At 39.4% G+C, this 23,620-nt stretch overlaps 1 protein-coding gene across 2 annotated transcripts in view; it reads right to left on the reverse strand.

Moving 5' to 3' along the window:
* LOC116729203 (genetic suppressor element 1-like) overlaps positions 1–9,669 on the reverse strand; it is a 45,079-nt gene extending 35,410 nt beyond the window's left edge. For both annotated transcript variants that reach the window (XM_032577592.1, XM_032577583.1), the window contains exon 1: positions 9,030–9,669. In XM_032577592.1, coding sequence (XP_032433483.1) covers positions 9,030–9,066 — 37 coding nt within the window. In that variant the 5' untranslated portion in view covers positions 9,067–9,669. The remainder of the gene's footprint in view (positions 1–9,029) is intronic.
* Between the last annotated feature and the right edge of the window lie 13,951 nt (positions 9,670–23,620).

Below are 23,620 nucleotides of genomic sequence, written 5' to 3' on the forward strand. Positions count from 1 at the left end.
TTGTGCGTTGCCAGTTTACCCCTGTGATGTTTGCTGGCCTGAGGCTGAGACGAGGAAACAGGGGAGGGGAGAGCTGATGTGTGCTGCTCTTTTCCAGCTCCGGCTCTGCTCACGTCCTGCAGAGAGAATTACCTTCCCTTTGTCTGCGTGGAGGGGCGGCTGCCTCCGCCATCTGTGCAGCGGATACAGTGGCAGGCATGTGTGCAGGGGTGAGTGTGTGTGTGTGTGTGTGTGTGTGTGCACTCGAGTGGGTATATGGTGTGCATTTCTGTAGTTTTTGACAATGAAGACATCTTGAAAGATTTGATGCATTGAAGATTATAGGGTCAGAGAATTACTGGCCTCACACTGAAAGTAATTGAGATGCTAACTCTGACAAAACACTCTCCTCTCAACATTCATTTGGCTGCTAATCCAATTCTCTCCTCTTCAGCTCCTTATCAACTTTTATCCATCTACTTCTTCCTTCTCTCCTCTTTCCCTTCTCTCCATTCCTGCCTTGTAAACGTTCCCTCCCTCCTCCAGCTCTCAAACCCATTTCCTTCTCTCTCCAGATGGGTGCCAGGGAGTAGCAGCAGCTTGCTGTGGTCAGGGCCAATTATTTACATAATTATGATCTCCCACTTAACCACATGATCCCTTACCTGGGCGTGGGCAATTAAAGCCTTCGTCATTATGCAGATTATGCAAATATAGTCAGGGGCTGAACAAGGTTGCATGTGAGCAAACGCGGATCTGTGAAGGTGTTTGTGTGTTGAAGGTTACTGACTCTATGTGTGCAACAGCATAAGGGTGGCTGGATTTTGTGTTTTTGTCCAACATACAGTTCTTTGTGTTCTTTGCTGCCAAAGGAGCCAGATTTTAATGATCTTCATCAAGTTTTTCCTTTCAAGCTTCTGCTGATCGTGTACGATATGGAAAGTTTTCAGCAGGGCAAGAATACTGTTTTCCTTGTCAGCTTTGTTTTTTGGGGTTTTTTTAGATTCAAGCAAAGCTGTCTGGTTATGATTTCATTGCATGTTGAAAAGTCTTTAAGACAGGGTGTCAAACTCTAGTCCTCAAGGGCCACTGTCCTGCAGTTTTTAGATGTGCCACAGCTACAAAATGCTGGAATGAAATGGCTTAATTACCTCCTCCTTGTGTAGATCAGTTTTCCAGAGCCTTGCTAATGACCTAATTATTCTATTCAGGTGTGGTGCAGCAGAGGCACATCTAAAAGTTGCAGGACACCGACCCTTGAGGACACCTGTACTTTAAGATAAACCTTAACTTATGCCATTAGGTTTCTCTGTGAGTATGGTGTGTTCGAGGGTGAAGTTTTCCTTCATACATCGGGTTTTATAAGTGAGTGTTGTCATGATTTGTGTATTAAGTGGGCCCAAATGGAGACCAGATGACTTAATGGAGAAAGTTTATTATAAAAGAACATACTGCAACCCAGAAATCAGCATGAGGGGAACTGGAAGGCTTCAGACAGGAAGCAATGAAGCAACTGGAGCACAGGGAAACCAGCATGAAGAAAGCAGACAATGGAGAACAAGAGAATCTGGCGAAGAGCTGAGAAAGCTAAAGGACTTTGAAGTACTGAGAGGGTTGATGGCACGAGAAGCAGGTGTGACAAAACAAGACAAAGTGGACGCCCTTAGCAACAATGATAATCCAATGACAAAAACAAGAGAAAAACAAAAATATGAAGAGCTGAAAATAGGCTGAATTGGATTCAGGTGTGTTGGTTGCAGATCCCTGTGCTATGTGATTATTGTTCTTGAAAATGGCATGTGGCACTGCTTGATCCATCATAGGTTCAAAGTTCACAGGGAGTAGATTATTCTTCCCATTCCAGGACAACTATTTTCACTTCCTGTTTTACTTTCTCTTCTAGCTGATGTTTAATTAAGCGCAGACATTAGCAACTAAAGCTTCGAAAACGTCTCAATCATCTATGTGAAAAAAGAAAGTACACCATTTCATAAAGGTGGTTTATACATACCTGCTGTGTTTCTAGACTTTCTTATGGGCATTGCAGGAGGAGGGTATTTTTTAAATCAAACACAGCATGGTGGAATATGTGGCTTGTATGTTTTTAATGTCACTTTAACACACAAATATGTGCTACCAAAAAAGTACGGCATTTGCAAAAGCTGCTTAAAGAAAAAATAAAATGCTGTTCGAAATACAAAGAAATTTCAAAATTCTAGAAACTGAAGACGGTTTCTTTTTAGTGAGAAACCTACTGAGTGAATGATAAAAGCAAAGGATAAAAAAAAAGATATTTAGCGTTACTGATTTGTGGGATTTAAGTACTAAAACTAGAACTCATCTTTGTTTATTTCAGATTTAGGTTTGGTATCCACACTAAAGTCTGGATTAGTTGTTGCTCCGTGTTTTCAGAAGTAGCAGAAACAGAATAAATCCAAAAAGACCATTTTCAAAAACAAAGTACTGTAAATCTCCCTGCATAGGCAGCAGCTGGTGGGGGTGCGTGTGCGTAGCGACTCGTGCAGGTTCACTGGTACCTGCTAACCTGCTGCAGCCAGGTGGCAGACAGGGCCATGCCCGTGGGTAATCAACAGGGTCTTTAGTGAAGCGGCATCATTGATCGTGCATGTGTGTCTGACGGGGTGTGTGTTTGTGTGTGTGTGTGGGCCAGGACACACTCATGCTTGCTGCTCTGAGGGCTGTGAACCTTACAAAAGGAGGCACGTGTCAGCAAACATCCGTATTGTGAATTGTGCGTATCCTTTCAGAGGCCGTTTTAAACAGACTATTGTTTAAAATACTCCAGTCCACTTTAGATGAGGCTTGTTATGTCATGGCCATGACAGTTTTTGTATTTATTTAGCTTTTTTGTTGTAAATTGTGATTTGATAGACACAAGGCATAAGGCAACTGATTAGAGTTGTTTTGCTTATGTCAGTTTTTGTGTTTGTTTTTCCCTATTTTTTATGTTTCAATCCAATTTCTTCAATTGTGTGTGTCTGCAGCTAAGAATTTAAGTAAAAATACTGCATGGATATTAGGAAAATATAACAGTATGAACATCAGGAAGGTTTGTGGACAAAAGACAAGGTAGACTGAAATGGCCAAAATTCAGTATCAAAAATCTTCAGCAATCATTTTAGGCAAAGATTTCTGAGCATCCAGACGATTTTCAGGGCACAGATGGTTGTGCCGGAGAGCTGATTTGACTAATTCAGAAACTATAAGTCTGCTGGGATTTTCTTGCATCGTCTAAGGCTTGCTGAAAATGGTCAGAAAAAGAGAAAATATCAAGTGTTCATCACTTGATATTGTAGACAATATGTAGACAAAAGTCTCAGATGGTCAAAATAGAAAAAATAACAGAAAGCCAGCAGTGGCTTGCAACTTTACAGAACATCATCTCTGAATGTTCAGTACATTAAGGCAGACTACAACAGACATCATGTAAATACGGACCATAGTTGACACCATATTGAATGGATACTGTAAAATACAAGACAAATTTGTGATTCCCCGGTTATTCCTCATTTATGGTACAGAAACTTGTTCATACTCTATAGGTTCTGTTAACAGTGTGTGCAATTTATCTAAGAAGTCGGAGCTAGGACAGTTTGAAGTCTCACCTGAGCTGACCTCTTTCTATTTCCAAGTCAGAAAACCAGAGGAACATGCTTGTTGTTGCGTTAATTACAAGACATTCAAACACTAAAGGAACATGTTCACTATAAAATTTTATACAGAACTGTGTATTCCTCTTTTCTAAAAGAATACAAACCATCAGAAGTGCTAATAAATAGTTAATAGCAACTTTCACAAACTACATGTTCGATACTGAGCTCAACTTTTCCAGGCGAAAGTCCAACTTTAAGGAGGTCTTGTTTGTTTCATTTCTGATTAAAAACCATCATAAAAATCACCACCAAGCTGATATTGTTCAATTTTAGTACCTCTTGTTATGTCATTAGCGCAAATATGCAAAACACAAAATTAGCAGTTTTTGAAAACTTTGTAGTTTAAGTCTAGCAGTGAAAATCCCTGCTTTATTACCGAGTTGTGTTCTCATAATCATTGTACATTGGCTAGTGAATAACAAAATATATGCTCAGCAAATCCCTGCTTTATTACCCAGTTGCGTTCTCATAATCATTGTACATTGGCTAGTGAATAACAAAATATATGCTCAGCATAAATCTCTGCCAAGAAAAAGATTAACATATTTGCTTAGCAGAGGAAAAATAAAACCTCTACATGTTTTACTTGTATGGAAGTTCAGATATTTGACTTTTTATTTTTGCTCATTTTTGTGTGTTTTCTAGAGGCAGCCATCCTGTTTGGGACATTAAAGTCTGCAAATTTTATCTGCTGTTTTCTGCGTTTAACTTCTCGTTCCACCATCTGCTCATTATTGCACATCAAACTGCTTATTACAGTTTTAGTATTAGTGCTGGTGCATGCCATGTCTGTGTGTCTCTGTCTGTGAGTGTGTGGAAGAGAGGATGAGAGTTGACAGCAGTTGCAGTGATCACCTCAGGTCAAAACCTGCTGGCATTTATTCACATCTCCAACGCCCAGAGGACACACAGCTCCTGCATGGGTGTGTATGTGTGTGTGTGTGTGTGAGAGATCTGAAGCTTTTTTACTTGCTCTAAATGAGTTTAAAGATTGTATAATGACGGTGTGTGTGTCGGCTTGTGTTGTCAGTGAGTTCTCTGTTAATTAAGAGCTCATTAGTGACACCAGCTCTTTTACCAATTAGCATTAACTTGCCTTCTTGCTTAGTTGTTTGTTTTCCTTGTTGAAAATGTACTAAAGATTCTGTTTTATTAATTTGGCTTTACTAGTACATTTTTGTTGGTTTGATTTTCTCCGTCCCCGTAGGTTAGAAAAGATGCATACCATTTTATTTATGAGTTCCTTTGTACTTTTGTCTCGGTGAGAGATAGTCATCCAGCTGCTGCATGATGTGTGTGGTTTTTATCTCCTCCGTGTTGTCATGGTCTTTTATTCATATCATTAATAACAGCGCCCTTGAGGTGGAGCGCCGTGACCCTGTTTCCATCGCTGGCGAGCACAAGCACGCTCACAGTGCCACACAGAAATGCACACAAACACACAATCAGCAGCACAGGAGATCCCAGCGGCAGCCCCCCCTGGAGGCAGCACCCATGTCAGCTTCCCGCACTACTGCACAAAGACAAAACGAATGCAGAGAAGAGCGAAGTCAGCGCATGCAGATGTGAAACGCTTTGATTTGACCCCCAAGGACCAATAATATCATCCCTAAAAGAAACTGATGAAGAAAGTTATACATTTGAATGTTTGTCCTGCTTTAAATATGTCAAACTACTGATTCAGCCTGAACTATTTATGTCAATTATTAATTATATTTTTAGGAAAGGACAGCATGTCACGTACTTAACTAGGTGATTAAAAGAATACTGACATAGTACCCTGAAATACTTTTAAAGGAGCATTTATGTTTATTATTAGAAGGGTTTGTGATTGGGAACATCTGTTTTCTAGTCGTTTGATTGTTAGGTTTAAAGAAGAAATCATTCCCACTCAAACTGCTTCTGAAAATCTATTGTAAAAGTGTTATGTAATAATGTTTTTACACTATAAACAGGTCAGTCTTTTCAAACTAATTTATACATCAAATCTTCAGCAAACTTCGCTGTAACACAGACCAACCCACATGAAATGTTCCCTGCCAACAACCATATAAATAACTCTTTGAATAATTTGAATTGATATGAGTTGCAACAACATTTAATTTTCTGTAGGTATAAATAAAGCATTTTTGAAACAATAAAACAATAAAAGAATATATTTGTGTTTCTTTGTGGTTACTTAATGAGCAACAATCAAACAAAATGTTGCCATTTGTAGGCCAAAAATAACAATAGTAAAAATAACTCAGCAAAAAGTAATCTGCTCTATCTTTCTTTGTTTACGTATAAGGCAGTGGTAGTACCACAGTACAGCTAGCTGCTGCAGGAAGCTGGAAAGTTCTGGTCAAAACTTACAACTTACATCTAATAGTTGCTTTAAAGGTTTGGGATTGCCAGTGAAAAATCTTTTAAATGACTTTGTGACAATTATTGTAGATTATGTTGATCATGGCTAGTGGTTTTTAAATTTGGTGTTGCTGTCAATGCGTTTATACATTACACCCCGTTTTATTTTTGATCATTGATTCAAAGTTTCCACACAGCTGCAGATAAGATCCTGAGGCCAAAAACAGAGTGAATGTGCTGCATCCATCTGACATCCGTCATAAATCACACACTACTGCGTCCTTGTGGTTTGAACACATATCATGGAAATCAATGCTGGGGTCAAGTGGAACACTTTCATGGTGCCCTCGAAAAACACCACAGCAGCCAATAAATACGACAGGCTTATACACACGTCAACAATCTGAATTTCTCTCCCTATTGACTCACAACAATAAGGTAACCATGCATGAGTGAGAGCATGAATTGATGCCGAAGAGGGGATTCTCCATGTGGACAATGGAGCGAGGCTCTGTCCATCGCTATCAAAATGTTGTATTTAAAGTATTATTAATGTTGTTAGGATCTTTACCCAGCCTCCAGTAGAGAAAGACATATAATAATAGGGATTTAATCAAAAATTATTAAACTTCAATTTAAAGAATCAATTATGATCGTATCATAAACTAGAAACAAATAAAAAGGTGTTAATCTGCAAATGTTGTAAAAAATTATTTTATTTATTTTTTTGCAAAGACTGGGTAGAAACTGAGAGTAAGTGTCTGGATGCAAATGTGTGACACAGTTTCAGTTTTGAGGCTGTCTGAAAAGTTTAAAATCATAAAGCTTTATCTTCTACTCAACCAAAGCACCGAAATGTTGTGCTGTGTCAGTCCACCACATAAAAACGCTAATAAAAGCAGTGAGGCTGTGGTTTTATTTTGACAACATTTGAAAAGCTTTGAGGGCAATAAATATTCTTTTAAAAGGCTTGAAGTCATTCCATTCAATTACCACCCCCTGCTGTAAATACATGCTAAATGGTCACATACCGACTCAAAACACTGTCCAACAAATGAATTACTTAATTGCAGCCAGATTTGTGCTTTTTTAAGCTAAAAAAGGCACATGTTGATCATTACATTTTAATATTTCTTTACTGAAAACACGCTGCTTTTGTTCATGAAGCCACCAAAGCACATAACATTTGTGCTATAATGTCGTGTCCTAGTTTTATTTATTAGTATCAGAGATCCGAACGCTGTTTTTCCTGAAATGGCATAAAGTTTGGTTTTAAAGTATTGTGGGAATCCTCTGTCAAGCCTCTGAAAATAAAAAAGGAAATTGCTGTAATGTGTGTGTGTGTGTGTGTGGTTCATCTCTGCAGGGGGTCCTGAGAGCAGAGGATAGCAAAATGCCACCCTCTTCTTTTCTGTGTGATCACGTCATGTTAAGGTCACAATGTGCTCAGGGTAACAATGGCTAAATGTGGCTCAAACAACTAGCTTCCTTTATTGTTCCCTTCAATATTTATTCCTCATCCAGTCTCACTCAGCTGTGCTTCTTACACCTTGACTAATCACACCGTAATCACTAAACACACACACGCACACACGCGGTCCCCCTCACCCTCCACATTGTCAAATGATCACTGAGGAGCGAGCGTGTGGCTGACACAGTCTCCACAGCAACGGCAGTTAGGACCAGGAGGGGGGCTGGGACATCTTCAAATGTGTGAGTGATGAGAGCTCACACACACACAACACACACCCAGAGACTGGCATAAACAGGTGCACACGGCCACACACAAAGGTGCCAGCTTTGACAAGAAACCCATTTACACACTCGCACACAAGTTCATGCACAAGCGCACAACATGAGACCTGGGGAGCTGAAAAAAGGGGGATGAAAGCCGAAGAGGAGGGAGGAAAAGAGGGGAGTGTTGCTCCCTGGTGAGATTTTCTTCTTCTTCTACTTCTTCTTCTTCTTCTCCTTTCGTCCTGTCTTGTTCACATGAGCACAGGCGGCACGCAGAAATATGGAAACAGTGACAAAGCAACACATAATCACCCAGATTCAATCATTTATGAAAGCAGATGTATAATTCAAAAAGCAGCATGAAAAATTCACAAGGCAGAGAGCATTGTTTAATCTGGCCCACGCCCTTTAATTGCCCCCCAACCCTATTAGCCCCCACTTTCCCTTGTCTTCTGGGCTCCTTCCACCACAGACTGGATTTTAATCATTGACCAAAGACAACAAGGAGGTCAGAGATCTGAGTTAGAGTTCAGAAGGAAAACACGTCTGACCTCATGCAGACAGTAATCTGTATAAACCCAGTTTCCTTTCCTTTCCTTTCCTTTCCTTTCCTTTCCTTTCCTCTCCTCTCCTCTCCTCTCCTCTCCTCTCTCTGGCTGCTGTATTTTCGCTGACCTCCTCCTCCTCTTCCTGCTCCTGCTGGTCCTCCCTGCAGCTTAATTCCCACATTCAACTCTCAGACATGTTTAAGCACCTTTTTTCAGGTAACCTCACACCTGCTTCCACTCTGTCACCTGCGCATCACACAGTTGTTAACAATTCACTCCTGACAAAAAAAACCCCGCCGCTGCTGTTTGGCAAAAAGCTTTAAAGCAAAAAAAAAAAGACTGTCTAAGTTTAAATGAACATCACTTTCTTATAAATAAATAAATACTGACATCAGTCAACCTACAAGTCAAATGCATGTGAATCATGTGAGAAAGAACAGGATTACTTTCTGTACGTTGGATCATTTCCAAAGTTGCAGCACGAAATCATGAGTTTCTCTATGTTGAAAGTAGCTGAATATTAATTATGAGTCAGACTGAGAAAATGAACATGAATAAAAGTGAAAGTAACATCCGCTGTTAAGTGTTTGCACTTGTTCTTCCTTTGGTGACGATCAAAATGATGGAACAAAAACGTTTGTTTTAAAGGTTAAAAGTGCCCGAGACATGAATCGCATCCAGAAAAGAGGATTTAATTACAAGTAAAATGAACTGCCAGCAGCAATTCTGGTTAAAATGGTCTTACCTGGAAGGTAGAAGTGCGGCGTCTTTAATCCAAACATGATTCCCTGGTTTCTCCTGCGCCGACTCAGAGAGTTCGGGTCACAGGATCGAGCTTTGGTCGACCGGGTTAAAGAGTGTGGAGCGGGTGAAAGTCATCAGACGGTTTCCTGCTCCCCTGTCTGCTCCCTTCAGGCCCTTCAGGAGGTGTGTGTGTGTGTGTGTGTGTTGTTGAGGTGCAGCAGGAGGGAGGTCAGCCCCTCTCTCCCCTCCTCCTCACCTCCTGGAATGAACTCGAGCAGAGAGCAGAGAAGAAAGAGAAGGCGTTCAGATGGAGGGAAGAGGGGAAGGGAAATGAGCTGAGGATGGGTCAGAGTGTGCCATCTTTCTCTGAGGAGACAGCCTGGGAGGGGAGAGGCTCTGAGAGGAGCTGGGAGGGTGACAGGAAGGGTAAAAAAAATAAAATAAAGAGGGAGAGAAAGCAGATAGAAAGAGTCTTCAGACGGCGTCCCTCTCCTCTTTTTTTAAGTCCTGCGCTTTGTAATCCCTTCCTTGTTATTCACTCAGTGGCCTCTTGCTCATTTGCCGTATAATGATCTGTTTTTGTGCTCCTCTGTTCTCTACTCCTGCTTCATCCTCTCTCCTTCGCCTCAGTCCCACCACTGACTGCTCAGATCTGCTAGGAGGAGGAGGAGAAGGAGGGAGGAAGAGGGGGAAGAGGAGGAGAATCATAAGACACATGAGTGAGGGAGAGATGAATGACTTTGTGTTAGTGCACATACAACTCCCTGTGTGTTGGGGTGTGTGTGAGTGTGTGTGTGTGTGATCTGAAAAAAGGAGGAAGGATGATGGAGCTGGTGTGAGTAAAAAGAGAGAGAGAGAGAGAGAAGGAAGGAGGAAGAGAGGCGAGAGGGTGTTGATGCACTTCTCATTATCAGTAGATTGGACTTGTGCCTGAGTGACAGCTGATTCATCATGGGAGAGAGAAAGAGAGAGAGAGCGAATAGAGAGGAGGGAGGGGGGTAAACCTGCCCTTAAGCATCTGCTTCTTTCTGATCTCCTCTTTTTCTCATCTTCTAGTCCTGAAAATCTACTCAGATTTGTTCCAAAAGTTCACAGTTCTTAAGTTCCGACCCCCAAAACTGGTCAGAAACACACACTCCCTCTCTCTCTCTCTCTCTCTCTCTCGGGGCATTTGATCCTCCACGGTGTTTCTGTGGAGCCCTGCTCACTGGTGGCACCGCGTCAGTGCCGCAGAGGCGTTTTGCCTCTTGTGGTTTCCGTCTGTGAGTCCGCGGCAGCCTGGAGGAACCTGGCCCGCTCTATCGCCGTCTCCATCTCCACAGAGGAGCCTTCATTTCTCTCTGTCACTTCCCCTCTCGCACATATGGTGCACACAGCTCTCTCTCGCTCGCTCTCTCTCTGCTCCAGCGCACACATTCACAACAGAGGCATGAATGTGCAAATTATTTTTCCTCCACTTTGTCTTATCTTTTCCTTGTGAGGTGAGCAGGAACGTGTGCTGGAGATGAGATTGATTGAAGATCGTGAAAGGAGCTATCAATAACGCTGTTTATCTCTGGAGGATCAATGAGGAGAGCCAGCTGCAGGACGCCATGTACAGAAGCTGCACACTTGTAACCTTTAACATACACAAAGTATTGAGTCATCCCTCACTTCTATTTTGCTTTGAAAGTACCTGATTTCTTTTACTGAGCTTCAAAAATGGTTTTGATCTTAAACTTCCAAAGGGTTTTGAAAGTGTTTTAATCTTTAGCTGCTTTTTCATGGCTTTTCAGCTGAGTTCTTGATCACTTATTGTTTGTTAAGCCAATTAACTTTGACCCATGAATATTTGAAGCATTTAGGAACAACTTGGATACCACATAGACGTTTGTGTTTTTCTAGATTATTTGAATAAATTATATCGTTGGTTTTTTTTTTTAAATCTGCTAAATTAAAAGTAAAATACATAATCTGCAATAGAAAATACAAATGCTGATGGTGAACATATTAGAACAGCCTTGTATTTATTCCTACTAATTGCTTATCCTTTTAGTATTTTTGAGTTGAATTGAACTGAATCACACTCATGAACATTACACCTGGTGCATGTGCATCATTACTGAGTGTTGTAAAGGATGTTATGTTCTGTCTAAACCTCAAACATTTACTTTGATGAGCTCCTAACTTTTAACGCAAGAGGGAAGGCCATACTGAGATCCAAAGTCTGAGGCCTGGAGAAAGACGACAGTAGCAGCTCGTGAAACTAGAAATGGATCTGACATGATCTCAAATGAACTTAAAATCAGTTGGCGGCCAGAAATTAGATTGCAAAATGCTAAAATGTGGTCATAAAAAGCTGAAAATGCCACCATAACACCTACAGCATCTTGCTAATGTTGATGTGCAAGTTGTGACCTTTACGAACAGAAAGATTCTGCACAAGTTTAATTTCCATCCCTCAAGGAGGAACATTTTGGTCTCTAAGAATAAAAAAACATCACAGCACGACCGAAGTTTTATGTGAGAACAAAGAAAAGTGAAACCAGGAATTCTGGAATAATATTCTTTAGACAGATTTAATTATTTGATAATTCAGTGATTCTTGAGAAGAGGGACAAAGCAGGTCCCAGGATAAAGCACAAAATTTGAATAAAATATACACAAAATAATTTTTTTTCAAATATCTGACTAAACTAACCTGGGCCATGTGAGCACAACAATGTATGTTTTCCTGGTGTTTGCTGAATATTTTATATTTTAAACATTGTAGCAGGTGGATGGTGTTTGTAAAGTCCCTTGTCCTGGAGCAGAACTCAATACATTACAATAGTTTAAAACAAATAAAGGAATACTATTATGACAATTAAGTATAAGTAGTCAAATAAATAATAATAAAAGTATCAATAAATTTAATTAAAAATCATTTTTATATATTTTCCAACTCAATTGAAATTTGTCCCAAGTTTTTGTCAACGCCGTCAGACATAAAATAATGTTTAAAAAAATCAGGCATTATTGGGGGGCATCAGAACTTCTGAGGACCCCATGACGTCTTCCTTTCTCTTCCTTTGCTAAGAGGGCTAAGCAGCTCTGGTTAGCTTATGTTATTCTTTAGTTTTTTTCTTCCGTTTTACTCCTAAGCTGTTTGTCACAACCACGATGTATCAACACCATAACTGACAATTTACAAACCTTTGATGACATTTTGTGAAATAAAAGCTTCAATTTAGTATATTGTAAAGATGTCATGGACCTGATGAGCTACAATATGGCCTCCTTCAGAATAACATTATATAAACTGAGGTAGTTCGGCATTTCATCAACTCCATCAGTTTTTAACTGACAGCCTGACTCTTTCAGCGATAGTGTTGACAAATATCACATAAATGTGCAGTTAATTCATTTGAAAGTATTTTACATAAATGTCATTACTTCACATGTATCAAGTGTTTCTTTTTACTCACTAGTTTGTCACCACCTTCAGTTCTGTGTCAACTCTGTCAGATGGACTTTATGTTGATTTTTTGTCTGTTTGTTTCTTGAGAAGCATTTGTCTGTAAAACTGAGTAAAAATATCACTAATAGGATAATTAAAAAATTATTTTACATTTATTTTTGTCAGATGGTGATGACAAAGTTCTGGGTCAGGTCTATTAAAAATTAAATTTTCAAAAAAATGTTGCAACTGGGAGCCTGCACCTTAGCATCTTTGCATTTCCAAAACATTATTTGTCATATTTGTATACATAAGCTTGAAGAATAATTTAAAACATTTTTGGGAAAATTTAAACCCATTTTGTCCCACTTCTCAAGAATCACTGAATTACCAGATAAGCCAAGTACAGCCATCCTGGAAAAAGCTCACACCAGCTAAACTGTGTCATTGTTTGGGGCTGGTTTGCTGCAGCAGGTTCAGAGAAATCGCCATGTTGTCTACTCTGGATCAAACCGTGCTTGAGGAAAATTAAACATAACATCGACCCAAAAATCCACCAAGAACTGGCGGAGAATTAAGTCCTGGACTGAGTCAAATCCCCGATCTTTATGCTTTGAGATGCTTTAGAGATATTATAAGGGAGCAGATGCAAGAAATCCTTCGAACATCTGAAATGAGGAGTGGGGAAACTTTCCTCAGACTGATGGTAAATGTCCTGGACTGCAGCTCTTTGTCAAGTCCAGAGCACCCCAGAGCGTTTCACACATTCAGACATTCACCCCTTCACACACATTCACACACTGATGTCTAAGACCGGTAGAGGGCTACAAGAAGCAGTCTCGCTGAAGTTATTACAACCAGAGAGGTGACACAAGTTATTAGAAGGTAAGTTTTCATCAAATATAAAATTAATTTTTGTTGGTGTATTTTCCTTAACAAGTACATTTTATTCTCTGAGTGAAATTAAAATAAGTATATTTCATTTCCAATAAGTATATTTCGTTTCCAAAATATATTTCGTTTCCAAGGACAATAGCTCCTAAACCCAAGACATAGCAGTGACAAGATGTCCACTTTTCTAATTGTTTTAATGTAATAATCTATCACTCATCAGGGTACAGTGACTGGACAAAAATCATAAAAATGTCAAAATAAAATGTTCAGCTCTTCGCCAAGACCCCATTAAATGATTTCCTTGAAATCTGTCTGCTTGGAAAAAACGCAAAACGGGATTAGAGGTAGACGGAAACTTTTGCACGGTACGGTTTACACGCAAACGTGCCAAAGGAAGTTCAATGGACAGCCAAAGCAGGGCTCTGAGTCAGACTGATGAACAGTTGTGAAACATCTGCCGACCACAAACTGACAGCAAGACCAGACTGGAACGGAGAGATAAAGAATACTTAAGAAACAGCGGAGCGGGCCGGAAATGATGGGAGAAAGAGAGTTTGGGTCTTCTTAGTGTTTAATACTATTTTTAGTCTCTTCTGATCAGATATGGCCAGAGGCAGAGAATCCAAAAATTATACTCAAGTAAAAATATCACTTTTTACTCAGGTGAAAGAAAAAAGTAAGAAATTACTCGAGAGTAAAAAAGTATTTTTGCAAAAAAGCTACTCAGGTACTGAGTAACTGAGTAACATTAATCATTTAATATTAAAAAATTACAACATCAGACGGACCAGAATGTAAAGTTATGTGGAAATGATATTTTAAAGATCGAAATGAAAATAATTCATATAAATAACATAATTTATGCCTCACTAATCTTACCAAACATGGAGCACCAACATCTAGTTTTATCAGAACAAGAGTTCAGAGAAACCCCAACTAGTTTATAAATTCAGTTTATTCTTACTGAGCATGGGAACAAATATGTAGATAGTTTTTTTTCTTTCCTTTGGTTTGTTGTTTTGTTTCCTGTAATCCATGTAAAGCACTTTGAACTGACTTGTTGCTGAAAATATGCAATATAAATAAAATGACCTTACCTCACCTTACCTTAATTGCAAATGAACAAAAACAGACATAATAAACTATTTTCCAAACCAATTTCTTTCAACTTAAAACTTAAAAAACTTTAACAAAAACAGCAGGTGTGCGTCAGTGTCTGGTGATTTTTTTATTATTATTTTTTGGTTAAGCTTGTTCTCTTCACATTGGGGAGAGTTTTAGTAATTTTCATCAAGTTAGAGTAGCAATACTTTAGGAAAAGCAAGAAGTAAAATGTAGTAAAAATACTCCTAAATGTAAATATTTTCCAAAAAGTTACTCAAGTAAATGTAACAGTTACTGAAGCAATATCTTCCCAATATGGGAAGATATTGGTATTGGTATTTTTCTTCCCATTACGGTACCCATCCTAACATACACAAAACTACAGTCACTCGTGTAAACACTCGTGACCTCTGGGTCGAGACAGTCGTGACCTTTTGCTCCCCGAGTGTCACGCTCTGCCGTTCGGAGCACGGCTGGAGAGGTCAAGAGAAAAAGGAGGAGGGGAACGAGGGCCAATAATAACAGCGCGACCTGTGATGATTACAGACAAAAGCCAATAACGAGTGCCAACCTTTGACCTCACTGCCGTGGAAACGTGAGGGAATGCCTGTCACTGAGGGAGCAGTATAACTCAATCAATCACCAAACCAAGCAGGAGGAAACAGGAGGGGAGGAGGGATAAAAAAAAAGGATGTGAAGAGGAAGAAGGAGACAGCTGAGAGATGTGGAGTAGCCTCACCAGTCCTTCTCATTGGGACTCTTGTTCTCCCTTCACACACACACAGAAAGAGAAGAAGCAACACCCCCCATCTTCGTCTTTTTCTCTATCATTTGCCTGTCAGACGCCGGCTGCAGCAGAATAGGAGCTGACACCTCGGTCCCAGCAGCAACCAGGGGCTGCCATCAGTACTTAAACATTTTCTCTCTCTGCTCCCTCCCTCTGTTCTCCCCTGTGTCCATGCAGCACACTAACCGCTGACAAGGAGCACAGAGAAGATGACAAATAAATGCAAGAAATGATGAAAAAACCCAGAAAAACCCCTCTCCTCTCATCCTGGCATCATTGCCATCCTCCTGCTTTCTCCCCCTCCCCATCGGAGCCCCAGTGAGGTCGCTGACCCTGAGTGAGTGAGCCTCATTACCCAGTCGCTCTGACTCTGCTCGCACAGCGCGTGAAGGAGGAGCCGACTGGAGGGACTCTTATATATTTGTCATTCCTGAAGTCACTCGAGCTGTTTGAGAGGAGCCATTTAAAGACGCGAGCGAAAAGATTAAAAGAGCGACTCGAGGAGTGGAGGAGTGGAGGGTAAAGTGGTGGATGGGGGAGCGAAGAAGCTGTTTTTCACATCGGATCAAAGATAATTGTCAGTGGAAGTCATTATGCACATATTGCACATCTTCTTTTAAACAATCCTCCTCATCACTTCTGTCCTCCTAATCAGCTGTTGTGTGTCTTCCATGCCATCAGGAATATAATTGGACACTGATGGGGTCATTGTGGCCTCCAAACTGTGAAAAACAAGTTCAAATGCAGCAGGAAGAGCTGCAGGGACATGAAGCTGAATTTATGACACCGTTAGTTTATAAAGAATCATCACCATCACAGAGCTTCCTCCTCGGCTCAGCCACAAATCTTCCCTATTAAGCCCAAAGAAAAACATCAAAAATACGAACATCCTTCCCAATCTAGATGCTGTGTTCAGTTTGAATCCAAAAAGTGGAAGTCCAAAAATTCAAGTCTGAAAATTCAGCTACAGCCAGGGCCAGATTTACGAGGATGTGGGCCCAAGGGGCGGGAAAACGTTTTGGTGCCTTATTCACTACAGAAAATATGCTAAATATGTAAATTACAGTACATTCATATGTAATTCTGGCCAAAAGCTTCATGCAGTTCCCAAGAAAATCTAATAAAACTTCATTATATTTAAATACTTGAATACTGTTTAAATATATAAATATCCAAAAAATTTAATTCATCTAACCTTATAACAGGAAGTGAGTTTTATATATATAAAAAAACAATGCATGCAAAACCCACAATAGTTAAAAAACATAAGAAATAAAAATAAAATTGAGGCCTTGAGCTCTTTTGAAAGCAGTGATATTTAATCTCATCACAGTTTGTCATGTTACCATAAACTCATAAACCCATCTGGGACAGTTGTGTCTCCACTGGACTCTCAGGTTCCTGTCCTGATGAGGGACCCTGGAGGCTCCTGTATATGAACTATCTGAAGGCTGAGGTTGGATCTCCTCTTCAAGCTCCTGCCCTCCCAGAGTTGGTCAAGGTTGACCCATCCTGCCTCTTCCAGCTAAAGGAAAACCTCCCCACAGCATGATGCAGCCACCCCCATGTTTTATGACATAATATTTTTCATATTGGCCAAAAGTTGCATTTTCTTCGTATCTGAGTAGAACAACCTCATCTGGAAGCAAACTGCAAAATTGCATTGTATGGCTTGAAAATAAGAAAATATTTTCCTTCTCACAAATACACTATATTCCGCTATCAAGTAGAAGTTTAAAGGTCAACTGTTATGTTTTATTGAACGGGTTAGGATAGGTCTATGGGATATACAGAACAGGTTCATTCAACTTTTTTTTTTCATTTTAATTCTTAAACAATGAGATTTCAGTCTGCTCAGTTCTGCCTATCCTGAGTTCCTGTTAGAAAGAGCTGTTTTAAGGCCTTTTGTCACTTTAAATCCAAATAAGCTGCTGCTGACCATGACCTCAACATTTACGCTCAACATTTACACTCACAAATGTACTGCATATGGCTGCAAACAGAAGTGTAATTATACAGCTGTACATCTTTGAAAAGCAGAAGTAGAGCTTCCTGCACAACCAACAAAAATGCAGTAAAGGGTTTCTGGATGGTAAGTCCCAGCAGTCATTTTGCAGTGCATCTAACAATAAAGCCAGCTTACCAAATGTGCTGGAGCTTCTTTTGGGTTGCTAGGTGATGGACTGAGCTCGACTGGTGTTGCTAGGTAACATCAAAGTAGCTGCTGATAGTGACTTTACAATTGGGAGGTTTTTAAAACTTTTCATTTTCCAGACACCAAAAACAAACATGAAGTTATTGCCAGAAAATGTCAGGGTGTGTTTTTGTTTTTTTTTAAGTGCTTGGGCCGAAATTAGAAGCAGCAGAAAACCAAATGAAAGTATAAAAACATGCAAAATGTGAATTTTGTGTATCAGGTCCCTTTAAAAGGTTTCCAAATGCTTTGACTATGACCGTATCTCTCTGCACATATGACTTCATATATGCAGGATGAACTCAGAGGGAAACATTTTTGTGTTTCTTAGGGCCCCCAGATTTTTACCACTCCAGATGAACTTTGGGACTCAGGCTCTGCGGTGCCACTCTGGCTGTAAACCTATCCTAAACATGGCATTGATGTGTGTTTACACAGACATCAGAGCATGGCCTGCTGCAGCCCTAAATCAGCGCTCCCGCTGGCTGGGCTGACGGTGTCCCAACACAGCATGGAGAGCAGCGTAAATCAGGACTGTTAATGGGTCCGAGCCACAGGACTTCACTGTACTTGTCCCCCCTCGTCCATCTGTCCGTTTGCAAGTACGAGCCGAGCACGCTGACGCACCGAGAATTAGCATGCTGTTGTGACATTCAGACTCTGTATGTGGGAATGGGTTTTATTTCTGATCATGAGCATTGAAATAAAGCAGCAAGTGTTTATAGAGAATATTCGTGTCTCTATAGCTGTTATTTCCCCGCTCTGGGTCTACATGGTCCCGCTTTCACAGCAATGCACTCCCTCAGCTACCAGGAAGAGACCAAACGTCTCCCTGCATATTTCCCGGCCCTGACCTTCTCACTCAGAGGTGACCTCTCACCTCTCTGAACTCAAAATTTGTGTCTGTTCTTTCTGATGCTCTCTGACCTCTGGGGAGCATAAATCACTTCCACAGACACCTACTGACTCGAAAACATTTACCTCTGATCTCTCGCAGAAAGAGACGTCTTACATCCACTCATAATCCGTCACAAGGGGTTAAAAATTTACAATAAGAGCCAACAAGCAAAATATACATTGTTTATCTATAATATATTCAATGAATGATGCCTTACTGCCAGTATAACATGGGATTTAAGTGATAGTGGCACACAGTAGGATATAAATGTGAAGAGATAATACTCTGTTTTAAAATTTTCACATACAAAAAAGGTTAAAAAATTATGGTATATTCCAACCCTTTTACTCTGAAAAGCCTTAATAAATTCAAGCACAATCAACTTCCCCCAGACGTCCTCTACGTGAAAAATATAATCCCCACGTTTGTTATTTAATCTCAGTGTAAATACAGCTGATCTGTGTGGCAGAAAACTGCACATCATCAAGATCAAAGCAGCGGTGGCGTCATCATGCTGAGGGAAAATACTAGAACTGGAAAGAAATCCTGTAGCTGGAGATCCATCCATCCATCCTGTTTCCACGACTGTGAAAATCTTTTTGCATTTACTTTATTTTACATTGTTGCATCTATAATTCAAAAATTGCCTAAAAATGTCTATTTATTAGTTAAATTTCAATCTGGAATATTGAAATTACAGTTTTGTAGGAATCCTGCTCTGCTTTCCGGTAAGTAGACCCAAATCATGCTAGAAAAAATAGCTCTTAAAGATTTTCATAATTTCCCCCTTTTTAGATGCGAAAATTACTTTAACTTTCTTTCAGTTTATTTCTTTTTTTATTATTTAAACACGTTTTTTTCTGCAGGCAGCAGAAATCCGGTGTTGTCTCTTGTCAGTCATCTGTCACTTCTTGCGTCGCTGAATTGAACCTCACAGAAAAGTCTGAGTGAGTTTAGACTGCGATGGAGTTTCACCTGTGTAGAGATAAACCCCATACTTTCATCTCCCACTGCAGTTAAGGCAGCATTGACTCTGGCAGCTGAATACAAATGCACGCCACACTTTTCAGATTTCAGTCAGCTTATAAAAAATGAAAACCCTTTTCTTTTCATGTTACAATTACGCACTTCTTTGTGTTGATCTATCACATAAAATCAAACTAGAATACATTGATGTTTTGGGGTTGCAGTTTACCAAAAAGCAGCTGAAATTCAAGATATACAAACACTGTTGCAAGGCACTGTAACCATATCGTGAGAAATTGTAGTTTTACTGTCAACACACACAAAGACATAGCTTTATGTCCACACACACACACACATTACCTGGGGGGTCTGAGCTCCCCCTCTTCAGGCCCTCAACCCACATGCTCATCTCAATTAATCACCCAACAAAACAGATGTCAGGAACAAAGGAGCGATCTGCATCTCCAGCCCTGTGGGGTAAAAAATGGGGGAGGAGAGGAGGAGAGAGGGAAGAATGGAAAAGGGAGGAGGGAAGAAACAGGAAGCAGGAAAAGCAAGTGGCTTCGGATCAGGTAGAAAGGGAAATGTTAGAGGGTTGTGAGCTACTAGACAAGCCAGGCAGCTACTGTACACAATGAGAGGAAACAGCAAAAAAAAAAAAAGGATGAGGGAAAAAAAGAGAAAAAGTCCCATCATAGCAGGGAGAGATGGGGAGCGAGAAAACAACAAAGCCCTGGAGATGAAAGACAGTCTCAAAAACAATGGGTACAAAATAATGCTCGGCAGTGTGCAGAAATAGAGCAAAGATTGAAAACCTGCCAAGATAAAGACAAACCCCCGCTTTTGAACTGTCACTTCGCTGCGATACTGTCAGAAAACAAGCGGCGGTGCTGACAGGTTTCAGCTGCTTTGAAGGAGACAGAATCATATTTTATTCACAAACACATCTTTTTACGGCTTTCATCACAAAGATCGTAACCTGTTGTTAAAGTGCTGAATTCTTAAATCTTCTGCTAAATTATTGACATCTACATAATGTTCAGACATGGGGGGGAAGCTGGGAAGGGAAAACAAGGAAGGAGAGAGAGAGAGAGAGAGAGGGGTTGGAAAAAAAAAACTTCAACCATTTGATTAAATAAATCAATGTTACAGAGAAAAGAGGAATCAGTCTGTTGAGATATCTGCTTCTTCTTCTTCTTCTTCTTCTTTTTCTTTCATCTATCCATTCTGGTGTGTCTGAGTGTGGCGGCTGAAATGCCTTGCTTGCATCAATAACGCACAGATAACAGCCCAGTCGTCAGTCTTTAAGCGCAGCCTTAAATCACATCAGCCCAGAGGGAGGGCAGCAAATAAAGAGAGAGGAGGAGGGATGAGGAGGAAATGCTTAGCACTTACAAGACACATAACAACAGCAACAACACTACGAACGCTCACAATTTACAAGAACACTGCAATTTGTGCAGCACAAACACGAGACTCTGTGATTTAGGTGAGAGTTTCCACACTAAGCAACATGCTGGGAGAAAGGCAAAAAGGAAGAATAAGAGTGGGTGATTGTCTGTTTTACACAGAAGTCATCTGTTCCTTAGGTCCTTTTTGCGTGTGTGTGGGTGTGTGCGTGTGTGTGGGTGTGTTGGCGTGTGTGATAGCAGTGCACTACTGAGTATTAAAAAAATCCTCCAGCCTAAGTGCCAGCCCTTTTAATGGTGCACTTCATCACACAAGCATGAAACAAGCAACAAACAGTTGAGCAATCTTCAGTGTTAGCCATGTAATGGCACCCTTGATTAAAAAAAAAAAAAAAAAAAAAAAGGTTCAAATTCCTTCAAATATTTTCATGTTTTATTGCAGCAGCAAAATCTCACAAGGTGAAAAAATAATTTTAAAAAAAGCATCCCAAATTGATTTCCTTTGCATTCACATCATGTGGAAAATATCTTATTTTAATACATATTTGTTCTCTAGCAGAAACGCTGTTAACGGTTCCTGTGGAATAAATACAACTTAAGCAATTTTTGTCAGTGATACTTTTCTTGCTTTTCCTTTCTTTCCTTTTCCTATATTTTAGATGTCAGGGATATATCTAAAAGTTGCCTGAAAATACTGAACTCTGGTCTGGTTGTATAAAGTACTAATAAAGTTTGTATCAAAAGGTATTAGAAACCCGTATATCTCTAATTGTGGGAATTTTCCCTCATTGCACATTTGCTCAAATTAAAGGTTTAATTTTTCAATAGTTTTTCTGTGTGAGATCAAGTCGTAATAAAACAGCATTTAATTTTAACATTTTGTTACATGTTTTAATAGAAATAGGGGTCATTGCAGAGCCAAATGTATTCTAGGTATAATATTAGTAAAAAACTGTGGAAATCCATTGAGAGATTAAGAGTGGTTATTATTTTACTTTTGAATTTTCACGATGCTTTCATAGAGATGAGTTTTTCTCAAACACTCAAACAAATCAATAATCTGAGGAGCCTGAACCAGAGTGGATTTACAGACATTTACACCAAAATCATATCAGCACTGGTTGGTTGTTTATTGAAAAACATTTAACTGTTTGCAATAAATACTATACTGTGCATTTAATTTTTACACATTTTTACTTTTTAACAAGAGAGCTCCTATTTGCTTATGCTTGTCGGTATGTCTCTTAATGTTTAATGTATATTAAATTCATTTTGACGTTAGCCCAACTTTAGTTTTTGATTAAAAGGAAAAACCACTCTCTAAAGTCTTTCTTGTCATCATCATTACTCATTACAAGGAGTGACAGCTCTAATCTTTAATGTTTGTAATTGTTTTTTCATGTATAGGCCTTTCTGTTCAGATCATTCTTCTGGTGTCCGTCTCTTTCAGGTACAGAAGGTAAGAATACCGCAGCTTCCATTGCATCTCTGCTGACATTCATCTATATTTATCCATGAATCTGATTACTTACTCAGACTACAATCTCAAAGATTGAATCTAGGTTAGCTTTTTTTTAAAAATTATTATTTCATTTTTGCTTTTAAAATCACATAAGACATGAGTTGTTGTCTTTGAAACTGAACACCTTTGGAACAAACCGTTTTAGTCAGACGTTCATCCTGAATGGTTAGACATAAACATTAACACCTCTTTTAACTCCCTTATAAACCATACTTCTTCCAGATGTTCACATTTAAAACGAGGAAAACTCTCAGTGACTCAACTCCATCTTATGTAGAGATCTGATTATTTTTGTCTGTTCCCACAGGAGCACTTTGCAAGTTTACAGCTTGTTCTTGGAGTTTGTTTTGTTTTGTTTTGTTTGTTTTAGAGGAAAATCTCTCAGTTGTTCAGCTCCAGCACCCAGTTTTCAACCATGAAAATAATTTAGGCTTTGACAGAAAACTGAGAATTAGATTTGGTAAAACATTTTGCCACGTGAGTCACAATGTGAGATGTCAAGGGTAAAGTGAACATTGCGGTATTTGTTTTTCAGTTTCACTTGTTTAACAAAAGAAAAATATGATATTTGGAGATACATAATATAAACAAAAAAGTGCCCTAGAATTTTGACGTATTAAAAGGAGACAAAAAATATCCAGACATTTTGGATACCTTTAAATTGTAATTTTGTTGGATTCTTGTTTCTTGTTCTGTTTAGGTCATTGCTTCCTTTTGTTTCTTTATTATTATTATTATTATTATTATTATTATTATTATTGATTTATAGTCTTTTGTACATATCAGATCATTTGAGTTTAGTTTTGAGCCACTGATTTCTGTATTTTTCTTGTGTGCTTGTTAATTTAAGTCGTGATAGAATTAATTAAATAGGAATTAATTCATTAAGCCATTCAATAAATGTTTGTAAAAGAAAATATCTGATTGCTTTTTTGCTTCTCTTTTAGATGTTCTGCTCTTCTTGTTTCTGGTTATTTTATACCGAGTCTCTCACGAGACCTGAACCAAACAAATCTGTTGATTATTGCGCTTGAAGTTTTCCTCTGCAATAGCCACAAGAGCATAATCGAAACAAAAATGCACAATTTAAGTTTGAACTGAATAGTTGCAAGCAATTTCACATGAAAAAGCAAAGCACACGCAGACACCTATAACAACCCTGAGCCCACAGAGCCACCTTCCCCCGCATGAAAAATCCCAATTTAATCTGTGGGTATTTATATAACTGGCAGCAGCGTTAAGCAGCAGCGCTGAGAGCAGTCGCTGCACCTGAGCTGCGCCGCGGTGACAGACATGATATAAGCCTCTGACGGGGCAGAAGAAGAGGACAGAGTGACAGCAAGGATGAAGAAAAAACTGGGATATTTTTCTGACCATTTTCTCACTGAGTTGTTATCCCA

Source organism: Xiphophorus hellerii, chromosome 2, assembly GCF_003331165.1.
Source record: "Xiphophorus hellerii strain 12219 chromosome 2, Xiphophorus_hellerii-4.1, whole genome shotgun sequence".
In the NCBI taxonomy this organism is placed as follows: domain Eukaryota; kingdom Metazoa; phylum Chordata; class Actinopteri; order Cyprinodontiformes; family Poeciliidae; genus Xiphophorus; species Xiphophorus hellerii.